Source organism: Podarcis melisellensis (assembly GCF_964234715.1).
Source record: "Podarcis melisellensis genome assembly, chromosome: 11".
Taxonomy (NCBI): Eukaryota; Metazoa; Chordata; class Lepidosauria; order Squamata; family Lacertidae; genus Podarcis; species Podarcis melisellensis.
Genome location: NC_138543.1, coordinates 54,320,831 through 54,337,218, shown reverse-complemented (window position 1 = coordinate 54,337,218; position 16,388 = coordinate 54,320,831). Strand labels below are relative to the sequence as shown.

Sequence of the window (16,388 nt, the reverse complement as noted above, 5' to 3'; positions counted from 1 at the left end):
ATCATCATCATCATCATTAGGCTGCTGAGTGGATAAAATAGGAAGATTCTATACACACCTTTCTGAGCTCTTTAGAGAAAGGACAATATATAAATAAGCCAATGTCATCTGAGAATATTAGATGATGAGACATTATTAAAACATGAACTTTAGATTTGTTGATTTTTCTATATATTTACAGGGAATGGTTTATTCCTAGTTTCCACTGATCAATGTACACTTAAATCTGCCCTTTGCTGAAATCCTAGTATTGCGTATGATGCATATTCAATAGTGACATTTGTGATCTCTTCTCGATATTTATTGTAGTAATGCAATTGTAAAACCAGATGTATCCAACATGGTGCCAGCATTTCCATTATGCTCAGAATCATGGTTGCTAAACTTCATTCCAGGATGTTGTGTGAGGAACACAAGGTCACTGTCCGGTGCAATTTTTTTAAATTCAAAATACAAATACAAATAAAAGCTCAATACTGCAGGAGAAGAAGGGACGCTTATAAAAAGCAGTGGGATTTAGCGGGCCCTTGTATATTATTTTTTGGCTGAGAGGTGAAGGAAATTACTGGCAACCCCACCCAATCCCTTGACTTATGTTCATGATCAAACAACTCCATTTACAGGGGGGCTGGAACTCCAGGTTCTAAAGCAGGCATCCCCAAACTCAGCCCTCCAGATGTTTTGGGCCTACAATTCCCATCATCCCTGACCACTGGTCCTGTTAGCTACCCATGGACCTCTATGGAGGTCTATGGACCTCTACCCATGGACCTCTATGGAGGTCTATGGACCTCTACCCATGGACCTCTATGGAGGTCTATGGACCTCTACCCATGGACCTCTATGGAGGTCTCTGGACCTCTACCCATGGACCTCTATGGAGGTCTATGGACCTCTATCCATGGACCTCTATGGAGGTCTATGGACCTCTACCCATGGACCTCTATGGAGGTCTATGGACCTCTACCCATGGACCTCTATGGAGGTCTCTGGACCTCTACCCATGGACCTCTATGGAGGTCTCTGGACCTCTACCCATGGACCTCTATGGAGGTCTATGGACTTCTACCCATGGACCTCTATGGAGGTCTATGGACCTCTACCCATGGACCTCTATGGAGGTCTATGGACCTCTACCCATGGACCTCTATGGAGGTCTATGGACCTCTACCCATGGACCTCTATGGAGCTGCTGAGTGGCCATGCTTAGGATTGCTTTATTGCATTGTACTTTGTGTCAGGGCTTGTTTCAGAAAGCTGGAGACCATGGAAGTGTATGAACTTGCCTTCAAACAAGAACCAGAGCATCAGTCTATTGGGCCTAGTGCTGTTCACATTGGCTGGAGACTCCTTCCAGGAGATTGAGCTTACGAACTGGACCTCTGCTCATATCATTATGGAGAAGTGATGCGTGATGTGGTGCTTCTATTGCTCTCCACAAGTTTCTAGCCTTGCAATGGAAGTTATCATGTTGATGTACAGGGCAGGGTTGCTTTCCGAGGGGAGAGGGAGTGATTTAATAAACCTTGCAATAGGGGGGCGTTTTATAGGTTGTCATGTTGCTTGCAAATAGAGACCATCTTGTCCATGGCAGAAAGGGCCTTGCAGACCTCAGATGTGCTGAATAGCTATTTTGAGCTGTTACAGGGTCTCTATAGACATAAGCAGCATTGGGGGGTGGGGTCCATGTACAAGAAAGTTCTTCGCCACCCTCATTCATGCGCAATGTCTGGATTACAAGTATAGATTGCAAAATAAAAACTTTTCCTTCTTTGGGAAGATCATAAACCCAGCGAAAACATAGCTTACTACTTCATCCCATCGTTCACCCCCCTAACCACCCCTCTCCATATCAACAAATATTTATCTATTTACAAAAAAACAAATATACTGTACTTTTCCATGTATAAGACAAGCTTTTTTTCCTTAAAATATCATGTGAAAAATTGTGGGTCGTCTTAAATATGAGTAGTGCCTTGGGGGGTGGGACTTGGGTTTGGTTGCTGGCGTGAGCCGGAGATTGTCAGTGGCTATTGGTTGTTTTAATGGTGGCTGTGGCAAGCTTTGTTGTTGATTGGCTGTTGCTGGGGCAATTGGGCGGTGCATGGCGTCTTCTGCCAGAGAGGGGACCATCAATTGGAGGCTTTAAAAAGGGGGCATCTTATACATGGAAGCGTGTTATACATGGAAAAATACGGTATTAAAATAGCTCAGCTGGTAGAGTATGAGACTCTTAATCACAGGGTCCTGGGTTCAAGCCCCGTGTTGGGCAAAAGATTCCTACGTTGCAGGTAGTTGCATTAGATGACCCTCGTGACTCTACAATTCTACAATTCTAAATATGGATTAGAAGGTATCTGCCACAGGAATGCCAGGATCTAACCCAGGCCAAGGCCAAGATCACCCTGACAAAGAGGACACCTAACTTTGCCCTGAGGTTGTGGACTCAAACTTCTCTTGCAGGGAACCAGAATTTACAGTGCAGCTGCCTTGCTCAACCATCTGAGCTCAGTGTTTTCCCCTAAAAGTACTTATAGGGAGCTGTCCTTGGTCCTGCAAAACGTCAGTACTCTCATGTGTCCTTGACCCAGAATATATGTTGCTTGATCCTTGCAGGCTGGTGCTGGCAGTGGCGTAGCGTGGGGGGTGCTGGGGGGGCCGGCCGCACTGGGCGCAACATCTGGGGGTTAGGGGGCGCAAATCCACGGGTTAGGGGGTGCAAATTACTTGCCTTGCCCCGGGTGCTGACAACCCACGCTACGCCACTGGGTGCTGGACAGCATATAAATCCCTGTATGTAAAAAACAACAACCCTAGGATGTCAAGGAGAAGGATAAGTTAAAGCAGGCACCCCCAAACTTGGCCCTCCAGATGTTTTGGGACTACAACTCCCATCATCCGTAGCTAACAGGACCAGTGGTCAGGGAAGATGGAAACTGTAGTCCCAAAACATCTAGAGGGCTGAGTTTGGGGGTGCCTGAGTTAAAGCATTTCTCCCTGGCACACTAGTTGTTTGTGTGCAGGGAAATTCCTTATTCTTATTAGGAGCTTTCCGACAGATTGGCCACTGCATTGAAAGCTAGGCCTCTTGCTGCAGTCTTCTTTCCACTTAACCAGGACTGGGACTAAACCACACCGGAAGAGACCTACTTTCTGAGTAAGCATGTCTTGAATTGTAGTATTAATGAGTCAGGAATATAAATTGCGATGGTCTTGTCCAGAGTGGCTGGGGAAACTCAGCCAGATGGGTGGGGTATAAATAATAAATTCTTATTACTAATTATAATTGTCTGCTTTTCTAACCAGGCACTATTGCACCTTTTATAGTTCCTTAGGGTGCAGCTACTAAAGAAGAAGAGAAGAAGACAAGTTTGGATTTGATACCCCACCTTTCACTCCCCTTCAGGAGTCTCAAAGTGGCTAACATTCTCCTTTCCCTTCCTCCCCCACAACAAACACTCTGTGAGGTGAGTGAGGCTGAGAGACTTCAGAGAAGTGTGACTGGCCCAAGGTCACCCAGCAGCTGCAGGTGGAGGAGCGGAGATGCGAACCCAGTTCACCAGATTACGAGACTACTGCTCTTAACCACTACACCACACTGGCTCTCTAGGTGCAGAAACATCTGGCATCACTTTTAATCTGACCGCCCTATGCTGTTCCTGTGAAATTACATGTGTTCTCTAATAAGGAATAACATACGAAGCTTCAGTCGCCCCGTGCATGACAAGGCCTGCCACAACCTGGTAAAACCTTCTCCGTCTACCTCGACTTGGCAGCTTCACTTTATGTCTCCTGCTGCGTATCCCAACAGCAGCTTGACACACAGCAAGGAAGGATAACCATCTGTGAAAAGCAACAGCTTGCTAGTTTATGCAGCCAAAACTGCTGTTAAGGGCATAAGAGTAAGTATTTCCCCCTCCCCCTTCTAGTCACTTGGCGACCTTTTTGCTTCCTGGTGTTAGGAATGAAACTTAGAGCAGCAGGATCAGCAGTGGTCTTTATCTGATGCTCTGGGTCTCTCTTTTTCCTCCCCACTCACAATTAATCAAGGACACCTGCTCATTCTCAGCACACAAAAAGGTAAAGGGACCCCTGACCATTGGGTCCAGTCGTGGCTGACTCTGGGGTTGCGGCGCTCATCTCGCTTTATTGGCCAAGGGAGCCGGCGTACAGCTTCCGGGTCATGTGGCCAGCATGACTAAGCCGCTTCTGGCGAACCAGAGCAGCGCACAGAAATGCCGTTTACTTTTCCGTCGGAGTGGTGCCTATTTATCTACTTGCACTTCATGCTTTTGAACTGTTAGGTTGGCAGGAGCAGGGACCGAGCAACGGGAGCTCACCCCGTCGCGGGGATTTGAACCGCTGACCTTCTGATCGGCAAGTCCTAGGCTCTGTGGTTTAACCCACAGCACCACCCGCGTCCCTTTCTCAGTACATACTTCTGCAGAATTGGTGGAATCCATCATAGTGCTAAGGCAACCCTTCCATCTGTGCGAGGATTTCCGACTGCACAGCAAGAACGTTCTCCCTCTCTTTCCTCGCACAGCCCCTAGATCTATTCTGGGGGGTTCCCCTGATGTTCTGGAGCACACACAGGAGGGGGAGAGGGGCCAAGCCCTATTGCGCAAGCAGAAAACCTCGCACTGATGGGACGCATTAGTAGAATGCTTCCCTAATGCATCCCATTAGTAGAATGGTATAATCCATGCTAGCACATAAGTCAAGGAAGCCTGCAGGCAAAAGAGGCCCGCTGGATCCACAGTGAATTAAGCCTGCTAGATTTGAGGCAGATCTACCTTGGTGGTTTTTGCAGGGAACCTTTAAAGATCACTGTTTTAAAAACAAACAAGCAAATGAAACCTCTGTTTTATTTTTTGCCAGAATAGGGGGCAAATTGAAGGCATCGTTGCACCTTTTGGGGGATGGAATGTGCCATACTATCTGTCTGTCTATATCTATCTATCTATCTATCTATCTATCTATCTATCTATCTATCTATCTATCTATCATCTATCTATCTATCTATCTATCTATCTATCTATATCTATCTATCTATCTATCTATCATCTATCATCATCTATCTATCTATCTATCTATCTATCTATCTATCTATCAAACTATCAATCACTCAATCAATCAATCATCTATCTATCTATCATCTATCTATCTATCTATCTATCTATCTATCTATCTATCTGTCTGTCTATAGGTGCAATGACAGACGTTACCATTTTGGGTGGAAAAACAGAAAACACATCCCCTTTCCTATTGGCAATCAATTTGACAACTAGGCACATGAGGGAATGGACAAATAGTCCCAGAGGCTAATGTGGGAGGTGATTCTGCCTTTATTATTATTATTATTATTATTATTATTATTATTATTATTATTATTATTATTATTTTAATTGAAAAGTCTCCATTTTTACTCATGCCACTTCTGTTCTTGGAAAGACAACAGAACTCTCCCCTTCTGCAGTTTCCAGGAACAGGTCAGAAGCACACAGCACCCAACGGTGGAGGCACAACATTATCTTTCATAGCTAATACCTCCATGAGTTTGCCCAGTCCTCTTTTACAGCCACCCAAGTTGGTGGACATTCCTGCCTCCTGTGGGAGCAGATCCCACATTTTAGCTATGCCCTGTGTAAGTAAGTATTTTCTTTTGTCTGTCATGGATTGCTAGATGCATGACTGGTAGATAGTCACAAACATGGGATTCTGTGATGGCATATCCTCTAAACTTGTGTGATGAGAACAATAGAAACTTAATCTTCTTCCTGTCACTGCACACTCTTCTTCTTCTCACCTGCAATGGAGTAGGTTGTCTGTGAGCTCTCCTCCAGGGAGCACACTCCCTTTTGAAATGGAATATGGACTTTTGTAACATTTAAGGATTATTGCCTGCCTGATTTTCATCACTGTAACTGTTGAATCCTGGCAAGACTTTTAATGTGAGTAAACCTTGTATATTCTTGTTTACTTAAGCAGCCTGGGAGTGGTTTATTTGTTAAGAGGGAAACATTAAAAGGGAGAATATAATCAAAGCCTGCCTAAGCATCCTTGGATATTGTGAAGGTTATGTAACCTTGTCCCAGATAGCTTCTAGAGATAAGCTGCGCACGGATGGTGATATTACTCTGCTGAAATAATTATTTGCATTCTCACACAAGTGAGAATACAAGGAAGGATCATTCATATATAAAATATCCTCTCCTACTCATCTAGATCCATCCAACAGCCATAGGGGAGGTGGGCCAGGATGTGACAAATAATGAATGAATCTCCCTGAAATCACCAAGTCCATGGTGGCAGCCAGCGTGTTGCCCTGTGGATGTTGTTGGTCCAACTCCCATATCACTGACTATTGGCCAGGCTGGCTGGGGCTAATGGGAGCTGAAGTCCAACAGCAGTTGGATAGCACCATGTTGGCTACCCTGACCTAAAACGTAAGTCCTGCTGATCAGATATGGGTCTACTTAGCTTCAGTGGCCAGCAAGCTGCTTCTGGAAGGTCCATGATCGGCCCATGGAAGGCATCAGACCCCCTCCCATTGCATGTCCCCAATATCTGGTATTATAAGATATACTGCCATTGATTCCAGAGGGTTCACCTAGCCGTTGCGGGCTAAGAATCGTTGATGGAGTTGAACTATGGCTCTTGAAAGCTTGTGTTTTATTAGGGTTTCAAGGTAGTACAAGATTCTTTGTTGTTTTCGTGGCAACAGACTCAACACTGATGCTTCTCTAGAAAACACTCTTTGTAGTACTTTGGAGCCAGAAAGCAGATAAATGGGAGAGAGGTATTCATTTGCATGAATACATACAGGAGCTCTCTCTCTTTCACACACACACATGCACAATGCAGGGATGTGGGACTACTTTTCTGTACCTACACATCTCAGTTTATCTAAATTTTCTCCAGCGCAGGAAGCCAAGAATCGCACAAAGCTTTCTTAATAACTTACTCCGGAATGTATTCCTGCTGGTATTGGGCTCCCTGGTGGGCCATTTCATAATACCCTGGAAATAATCAAGCTAGATTATCCCTTGCCCCACTCTTAATATCAATTTCCCCTTTTATCATCTCTTATTCACTTTATTTAAAAGGCTATTGTTTTCCCTCCCTCGTCACAGCACCCGTTTCAGAGTGGCCCTTTAAATCATGTGAAATCCATTGAAGGAAAGTAGGGTTTGCTTTTTTGCAGTGAAACAAGCATATAACCATGTTGGATCACTTAGGGATCATATATATATATATATATATATATATATATATATATATATATATATTCAGAACTGTGCTGGCTGCTATTATATAAGGTTTCTGGAAGATCCCATTTTCTCCATCAGTTCCCACTACACTTGCATCTCTCTCTCTCTCTCTCTCTCTCTCTCTCTCTCTCTCTCTCTCTCTCTCTCTCTCTCTCTCTCTCTCTCCAAGTCTTGGTCTCTCTGTCTCATTTGACAGGCAAATTTGCAGACATAGCCTCGGGATAACAACCTCGTTTGACAGTCAATTAACCGTGAATAGTCAAAGCCAAGACAGTTTGCATTACATAAATGGAAAATTAGATTCCCTTTTCTCTCTCTCTCTCTCCCTCTCCCAAGAAACAAAAACCCCTTTTCCTTATAACCCTCCCTCGCAATAGACAACTTAGTATCAAAACTTCTAATCACGTCTTTCCCTCCCCCCTCCGCCCCCCCAAACCCCTTGGAGACATTTAGCAATCAGTAAAAGGTGGTTCCATTTAATTTGTATAATGTAATTTTTGTCAATGTATTATACATTTTGTGTAGAGATCATTATCACGGAGATAATATAAATGTTGCCATGGATCTCATAAAACACCTTTAATGTCTCTCTGACAGATATTAAAAGCAATAAGCTGTGATCCTTTTTAATGGAAGGTTTCAAAGAGAACATTTCAATTATTGTCATTTTATGTTTTCTCTTCCCTACCAGCCGGCTCCATTGTGTAACCTGCTCCGTTCCCGAAATTTCCTGCTGAAATATGCCCAGCAATTAATAACCTTATTGCTATTAACACCTCTTTGCATTTTTCCCTTAGTTATTATATCTATCTGGGACCGTTGTTTATTTTTACCCTTCTACAAAATATTCAGTCATTTGATTAGGAATTCGAAGGCTACACAGCCTTACGCGCGCAGACTTGGGAGGAAAGCCTTACAGCGGGGCTTACTTCCGAGTAAACACGGGACGGGTCCGGTTGCAGACCTGTGCATTGATTCTCCTGCACTGAGAGCCTACCTGCAATATTTCTCCAGAAATCCCCTCCTGGATGTTCGGCGTCTGTGATGAAAAAATTGTGTTCCTTGCTCTTCTCTAAAAGTAAAAAAACAAAAAACAAAACCCGAATTAATTATTATTATTTGCAATATTGCAAAGCTCTTTGGGAGGAACACCGCCACCCCAAAAACCTGAGAGGGGAGTAGATACTAGCCAGCATGCAAGGACATATAGAAAGAAAAACGCACTGGGAACCGCTAGCATTTGTTAGGAATACTAACGACCAGTGGTTCTTAGTTGTTGCTGGTAATTGTCGTGTTAACTTGGCTGATAATGTTCGAGAAGATCGAGATCTAGTTGGGTGTGACCTGACACGCACACGCACACACGTGCAGTGTCTGAGAAAGGATCTGAGGTTCAGCAGCCACATTCCTAAGGACAGATCCGGATCTGGAACCCCCAATTGCGCATTTGTCCGTTTCCACGGCGCTCCCGGGTCTGCCCCGGCGTGAGAAACAAGCCAACGGCTCCGTGTCTTGCCTGAGAAGCTGTTGTCTTCCTTCGCCGACGCGGCAACCTGGTTCCCTTCCTTGCCTTTCTGGATCTAGCAGAGAAACAAACAGACAAACAAACATGAATTAAAAGCCAAACCTAATGCAATCGATGAGCAATTAACAGGAAAGAGAAAGCAAACGGTTTGCAGAGAGCAAGGAAAATAGAGCAAGAGAAACAAACGCGGTGGGGGGGGGGGGACGGGGACACAAACATGACGACCGGCGATGCTTGTCGGGTCCCTAAGATATTTTTTATTTGAGGCGGGGGGTGGCCAACAGATGAATAACATCCACAAAGAAGTCTTATATAAAGGGGGAGGGTCACATTTAAGTATGGTTGCTGGGGCGCGCGCAATAAAAGCCCCCATGGATTTCAGCGAGGAACCCTTGGACTCAATTGAGGCTTACTTTCGAGTAAGCAGCGTGCCTAGTTCTGGTTGCGCGGATCCTAGCCGGGGGCGCGTCCCCAGCGCGCTCTAGCAATGTAAAGCCTCGTCTGCTTCAACGCAGGGAAAATTCCCCCCGTGTTGTGGGTGAAACAGGTCAGGGCTGGGTGTGGGAGGGGAGGCTTACGTCCACAGCTGGATAGTGAGCCCTGTTTACTCGGAAGTAAATCCCGCACATGTCCATCATGGACCTCAATCGCCCTAAACGGCCTTGGTCCTGTATACCTGAAGGAGCATCTCTATCCCCATCGTTCAGCCCGGACACTGAGATCCAGCGCCGAGGGCCTTCTGGCGGTTCCCTCATTGCGAAAAGCCAAGTTACAGGGAACCAGGCAGAGCGCCTTCTCAGTAGTGGCACCCGCCCTGTGGAACGCCCTCCCACCAGAAGTCAAAGAGATATACAACTACCAGACTTTTAGAAGACATCTTCAGGGAAGCTTTTAATGTGTGACATCTTAGTGTATTTTTTGTCTTTGTGGAAGCTGCCCAGAGTGGCTGGGGAGACCCAGCCAGATGGGCTGGGTACAAATAATTTATTATTATTATTATTATTATTATTATTATTATTATTATTATTATTATTATTATTATCCGCCCCCTTCCCCGTTGAAGGCAACGACCACCAGTTTAAGTCCAGTTTAAGGAATCGAAACCGGGCCACTGTCGCTCAGTGCGGAGTCTACCTGAGCGGGCGGGAGCGAACCCAGTGAGGAGACGTTGTCTCAGTCAATGATGGGTTTCCGGGGAAGCGTTTATAGAAACATACAATTGTAGAGTTGGAAGGGACCGCAAAGGTCATTTAGTCCAACCCCCTGCATTGCAGGAATCTTTTGCCCAATGTGGGGCTCAAACCTATGGATTTCAGTCTGAGATCAAGAGTTTTATGCTCAGCCACCTGAGCTACCGCAGGATTTATCTCTGTTGGCCACAGAAAGCTGGGCTTCGCGACCTCCAGTGGAACTGATCCAGGAGCTTTCTCTTCTGGGTGTATACCCAAGTCTGTGTTCCTCAAGGCGCTTCCTCGGAAGAAGTGCCGTGGGAATCAGTGGGTCTTGCTCTCAGGGAAATGGGTGCATGGAACCAGACTGATCCCAGAGAGGTGAGCCGTCCTCCTTAACAGGAGAGCAAGCTAAGGATTGCCTTCAACTCTATGTATCAACCTTTTAAAGCACATTCGCTGCAACTTCTTTCCCTCAAAGGATTCTGGGCGCTGTAGTTGACGCCTCACAGAGTGACAACGCCCAGCAACGCTTAACGAACTACAGTGCCCAGAATCCTTTGAGGGGAAAAAGGGGCAGCGAATTTGCTTTAAAGGTACAGTGTGTATGCCGACCGAAAAAGAGTAAGTGCTTATGTGTGTAGTACAGGATCGTGGCCTTAATTTCCACGGGTCACTATTCAGGGCCGTGTACACGTTAGGACTTTCCTTAGCTATTGATAGGCAGACACGTTTTCCCCCCAAAACTTGGAAGTTGCCTACAGTACCCAGTACAACTACGACTCATTTATAGACTTGTCCTTTCCTGATTCCGCGGAAAATTCCCATCTTAACTCAATGCCCATCGCGACATCTTCTGGCAGCGAGTTCCAGAGATTAATTAGTCAGTTTGATCCTTGACATATGGAGTCAGGCCGTTTGATCTCGCTCAAGTACGGACTGGGAGAGGCTCTTCCAGGATTTCGGGCCGAGGTCTCTCCCAGCTCTGGCAGGAGATGCCAGGGATCGAACCAGGGAACTCCGGCCTGCAAAGCAGACGCACTACCGCTCATCCACGTCCTTTCTCCAGAACTCTAGCATTATGAGAGAGAGAGCAAAGCTTCTCTCTCGGTGCTTCCCCTTGGGTCTTACTTTCTGAACCAAAAAGCTCCCTTTCCGCCTAAGGGACTCGCTCCAGACCCCTAGTCATGTTGGTTGCGCTTTTCTGCTCCTTTCCCAACTCTAGAAATATAATAATAATAATAATAATAATAATAATAATAATAATAATAATAATAATAATAATAATAATAATAATAATAATTAAAAAAAAATGAGGTGTGGCTATCAGAACTCCGCAGAACCTATTATGAGGGCGGGTCCTGAGCTGTAAGTAAAAGGGCATGGAGCGGTAGCTCATGTTAGTCCTACTCCGAGTAGACCCCTTGGAATTAATGCGCAGGAACAACTCAGGCCCGTTATCGTCAGTGAGTCTGCAGTGGCTCCTGCTACAAGGCGTGCGCTGGAACTCAACCAACTTAGTGTCCTGTATTGTAATGACACTTAATTCTCACAGGCAATACATGAGGTAGTTAAGCAGTTTCTGGGCTTTGCTGCATTTCAGGTGGTTCTTCATACTACTACTTAAAAAAATGACTAAATGATGATGATAGTAACGCTCCTGCACATAGAAAGCTAGCGTTGCAAGAAGGTGCCTTCCTGACATGCTAGCTTTCTGCGTGAAAGGCATTGGTTTAATTATTTTATATGCAGGAGCATTCAGTCACGTACTCCCTTGCGCCTTCAACCTGAAATGGCACAGCCCAGAAACCGATTTGCCATCTCATCTGCCGGCGGTGAGAATCCAGTCCACGGAAGTGAGGCACAGACAAGGGATTTTGAGACTGAGGCGGGTTGTGCGTCGCGCTCGGGTCCGCCAGTAGCTCTTGCGGGTCCTGAAGCCTATGATAAAGCGCCCCCCCCGGTTGGTTTTTCTGTGCGACCCTCAAAAATGGCAACGCGCACCCGCCTCCTTCGAAGAAGCCCAGTTACGGTCGAAGGAACTGCTGTTTCTTCTAAGGGAGACCTTATTCTTTGGAAGCAAATATTGGGAGAGCAAATATTGGGCGAGAAGCCGAGACTGAGGAGGTGTTTAAATGTCTCATTGAAATCAAAACAAAAAAAATTCCTTCCAGTAGCACCTTAAAGACCAACTAAGTTAGTTCTTGGTATGAGCTTTCGTGTGCATGCACACTTCTTCAGATACATGCATGCACACGAAAGCTCATACCAAGAACTAACTTAGTTGGTCTTTAAGGTGCTACTGGAAGGAATTTTTTTTGTTTTGACTATGGCAGACCAACACGGCTACCTATCTGTCATTGAAATCAATGAGGCTGGGAAAGGGCCGGATGGTGGCCCCCGTTTCCTGAGCCCCTTTACCCATGCCCCCTCCCCCCAGAAAATCTGCGCTGGGGCGTAGAGCGGGGGGAGCGCCAGACAAGAGCCACGCGCCACCCACAACCTCTTGAAAGTGTCACGGGCAGGCGGGCGCTGCCTTTGGAGATGCGGGAGAGGCTCGCCCTATTTCTTGCCAGCTCCGTTTCCCTGGCTCTAAAGGGGCGGGGGCCCTGCGAAAAAGACCCTCCTCGATCCATCTTCCTCTCCCCGCATCTGCAAGCGACTCAGCCTAGAGGTGCATTTCAATAAAAATAATTGGCTCGAAGGAGCCTAGAGGGGGGTATTTACATCTTTGTAAGGGGGCTGCGGCGCCTGCTCCTCCGCTGATGGATGGGGCGCTGGGCTGCTCCCGCCGCTGCTTCCTCCTCCTTTCGGGGGGCAGGTGGGCAGAGGAAGAGCCGGAGGAGGGGGAGGGGGAGGCGGCAGCAGCAGCTGCTCGACGTGGGGCGCCCCCGACTTCTCCTCCTCTGGAGCCGGCCGGCAGGAGGCCGCGGGGTAAGGCCCCGTCGGGGCGGCGGCCACTGCAGAGGCTGCCCCGCTCGGCCTGTCCCGGGAGGCGCCCTTGTCCGTCAGCCCGCGGCTCTGCAGGTAGCGGCCGGCTCCCCCGACGGGGTCCACCACCTCCTGCTCGTCTTCCTCTTCCTCCTCCTGTTCTTCCTCCGCTTCCTCCTCCTCCGGCAGTTTGTGGCTCTCCACGTCCACCTCCGGCTCTTCTTCTTCGTCCTCTTCCTCCTCCTCCTCTTCCTCCTCGCTGCTCTCCTCGCTGGGGTAGCTGCAGCTGGTGCCCCCCGGGGAGAGCAGGCGATGGCCGGGGGGCTGGAGGGGGCGCTCGCAGCCCCCTGTCTCCCGCTCGGGGGGCGGCAGCAGCAAGAGGGGCGGCGGCGAGGACGAGGAGCGCGGCGCCGGGTGGTGGTGGTGCAGCTTGGCTAGGCTTTCCGAGTCCTCTTTGCCCCCCACTGGACGGAAGGCGCTGGAGTGGTGGTACGACGCGCCGGATTTGCCCCGCGGCTGCCCGTCCAGCAGGTGGGGCTGGTGAGGCGCCGAGCCCCGCGACCCTCCGCCGCCGCCGCCTCCCTCCGCCGCAGGGGAACATGCAGCCTCGCTGCCGTCGAAAGCCCGTGGGTCCCTGCCGCTGCTGCTGCCGCCTCCACCGCTCGCTTGTGGGGCGGCTGCGGCGGGCGGCGTGCCCAGCCCGGCGGCTCCCCCTTCGCTGCCGGGGTCTGCGAGGTCCAGGAAAGCTTGGCGCAGCAAGCTGGGGCTCTCCCCGCCCAGGGCGGTGCAAGTGGGCGGCTGCGGCGCGGGCTGCAAGTACGTGGGCAGCCCCGGTAGCGCCCCCGGGGTGCGCGGCGGCCAAAACATGCAGAAAGGCGGGTAGAAGGCTGCGGCCGCCGCCGCCGCGTCCTTTCTAGTCCCGGGCCAGAAGAGCCCCGATAGGCCCGCTCCTGCCGTCGGGGCGGCACCTGCAGCTTTGTGCCCCGCGGGTCCGCCTTGCGCCCCGACGCCTAGCCCCTCGGAGTCCTCTTTCTTGTGGCAGAGGCTGAAGGCGGCCGCGGGGAAGCCGTAGGGGTGCGGGAAGAGGCCCCCGCAGCCGGGGAACTTCTGCAGGACGCCCCCGAAGGAGGAGCCCTTGCTGGGCACCGGGATGACCGGGTAGTTCCTTTGCGCTTTGCCGGCTCCGCCGTGCGCAACGGCCGCCGCAGCCGCCGCGGCCGCCGCCACCGCTTCCTGCAGCTCCTCGTCGTCGTCGAAGCGGCCGCGCTTCTGGTGCAGGTCAGGGGGCGGCGGCGGCGGCGCGCCCAGCAGGTGCGGGCTGAGCAGGCCTCCTCCGACGCCCACCACCGCCGCCTTGACGGCGCCCAAAGGGTGGCAGTGAGGGCCGGAGCCTCCTCCTCCTCCTCCGCCGCCCCCTCCAGGATGGTGGGCGTGCGAGGCCTGCGGGAGGGCCCTCTTCCGACTGCCGCCGTTGAACATGGCCTTGACGTCCTCCCAGGCGAAGACCAGCTCGTCCTGCGGGGTCTTGTCGGTCAGCTTGAGGTGGCGCCGCCAGGAGTTGAAGTTGGCGGCGTCGGGCTGCGTGTACTTGGCGTCGGGGGTGCGGTGCGAGTGGAAGATGAACTTGTTGGGCGAGAAGTACATGCTGCAGTAGCTGCATTTGATGCACTTGGCCCGGGAGCTGTTGTAGCGCGCAGGAATGAAGCTGCCCCGGCAGCCCCAGGCGCACTCGTGCGACACGTCGAAGGCGAAGTTGTCGGGCAGCTTGGGCGGCCTGTTCTCCCCCAGGAAGGACTTGCAGAGCCGCTCGGCTTCCCTCTTGGTGATCATGCCGCAGCGCCTCGACGAGATGGGCATGGCGCCCGCCCTGCGCAGGATCTCCAGCTGCACCGGGGTGCACTGCACGCACGTGATGCCCAGCGCCACGCGGCGGTTGTGGATCTCGTTGTAGCTGAAGTTCTTCAGCAGCGTGTTGGAGATCTGCGCCAGGCACAGCCGCTCCTGCCCGTCGATCACCAGAGACACGATGGGGATGCCGTAGAGGATCACCTGGCCCACTTGGTTGGGCTTCATGGCGCCCGGGTGAGGAGGGCCGCCGCGTGGAGGCGGAGGGGGCGGCCCCTGGCTCAGCGAGTCCGACGGGAAGGCGTTGGACGAGGCGGACAGGAGGAGGTCGGTGGCGCCTGGCAAAGGGCTGCTGGCCATGGTCCTGGGCCCCCGGCAGGCTCCCCAGCAAGCTGTGGGGGAGAGAGAAAAGAGAGCAGGCCATGAGGACTAGCGCCATCAAGCGGCTAAGCGGATGCACCGTCTGCCCTCTAAATCGCTTGGGCTTTAATTAAGTGATCAGAACCTCAATATAGGTGCCTTTTTGACACTGAAAGAACATTTAACAGGCAAAAGCAGTTGCTTAAGAGGCCATCTTCAAGGTTTTGTTTTCATGCACCATATTATTACAGGAATGTAGCACCTTCAGAAGAACCTCAGGAAAGAAAGAGTCCCTTGTTTACTGCCCTGTTGAGTAAAAAACGACTTAGGGCATTAAAGTTGGCCTTTCCACCATTCCCAGTTAAGGCTGCGCAGCTGGACCCTGTGGCACTTTTACTCAGGAGGAAGATGCAAAAGATTCAATGGGATTTACTCCCATATTTGTGCGTGCGCATGGGCATATAAATGCAGCTGTGTATCAGAAACCCTATAGGTTTACTCAAAAGTAGGACCTGCTGAACTCAATGGGACTTACTCTCTGGTACCTCTGAGTGAGTAAGCCCCATGGAACTCAGCAGGGCTTATGTGCGAGTGGATGTGCAAAAGCCGACTTTGCACCTTGATGAATCTGCTGGTGAAATGGATGTGCAGCCAACCCTGTGCCCACTTGCTCAGGAAGAATGAGCCTGATTGCTTTATTCGGGGAGCCTGATTCTTAGGCAAGTGTGTCTAAAACTATAACTTCAGGCTGGTAACACTTTTGAGAAGAGAGGTCTTGCTAGCTTGTTGAAACAAAACGACACAGAGCCTTAAGGCACAATGAAGACCAACAAATGTATGGCATGTTTCCGAGGGTGCATGTCCCACCCAAACTGCAGAGAATCCCACCTTCCTTCTGTTAATCCCAGGTGCAGGCAAATAATTATGCAGGGCATGGAAGCCTGCCCCTTGCCCCTAGCACTGGAAAATCTACTCAGCTACCCCTCTGACAAACAAGGGACTCCCCTCGTTCTTTTCTGAGGTTCTTCTGAAGGTGGCACGTTCCTGTAATAACATGGTGCATGAAAACAAATTCTTAAAGATGGCCTCTTAGCGACTGCTTTGGCCTGTTAAATGTTCTTTCGGTGTCAGAAAGGCATTTTGCCATCACCCATAACTTTTTCAGCTTTTCCACAAAATCTTAAGGTCTTTGAAAAAGGAAAACACACACACACACTACCCTGTACCAAATCTAACCTCACACAAAATTGTAGAATTGCTGCAATTAATAAGTAATTTTCATTG

The 16,388-nt window shown here is 49.6% G+C and overlaps 1 protein-coding gene across 2 annotated transcripts in view; it reads right to left on the bottom strand.

Moving 5' to 3' along the window:
* The window catches only part of SKOR2 (SKI family transcriptional corepressor 2), a gene marked incomplete at its 5' end in the record, with an annotated part of 33,465 nt that extends 18,493 nt beyond the window's left edge, over positions 1 to 14,972 (bottom strand). For both annotated transcript variants that reach the window (XM_081929641.1, XM_081929640.1), the window contains 3 exons: positions 8,272 to 8,346; positions 8,791 to 8,854; positions 12,696 to 14,972. In XM_081929641.1, the coding sequence (XP_081785767.1) occupies positions 8,272 to 8,346; positions 8,791 to 8,854; positions 12,696 to 14,972 (2,416 nt within the window). The remainder of the gene's footprint in view (positions 1 to 8,271; positions 8,347 to 8,790; positions 8,855 to 12,695) is intronic.
* Between the last annotated feature and the right edge of the window lie 1,416 nt (positions 14,973 to 16,388).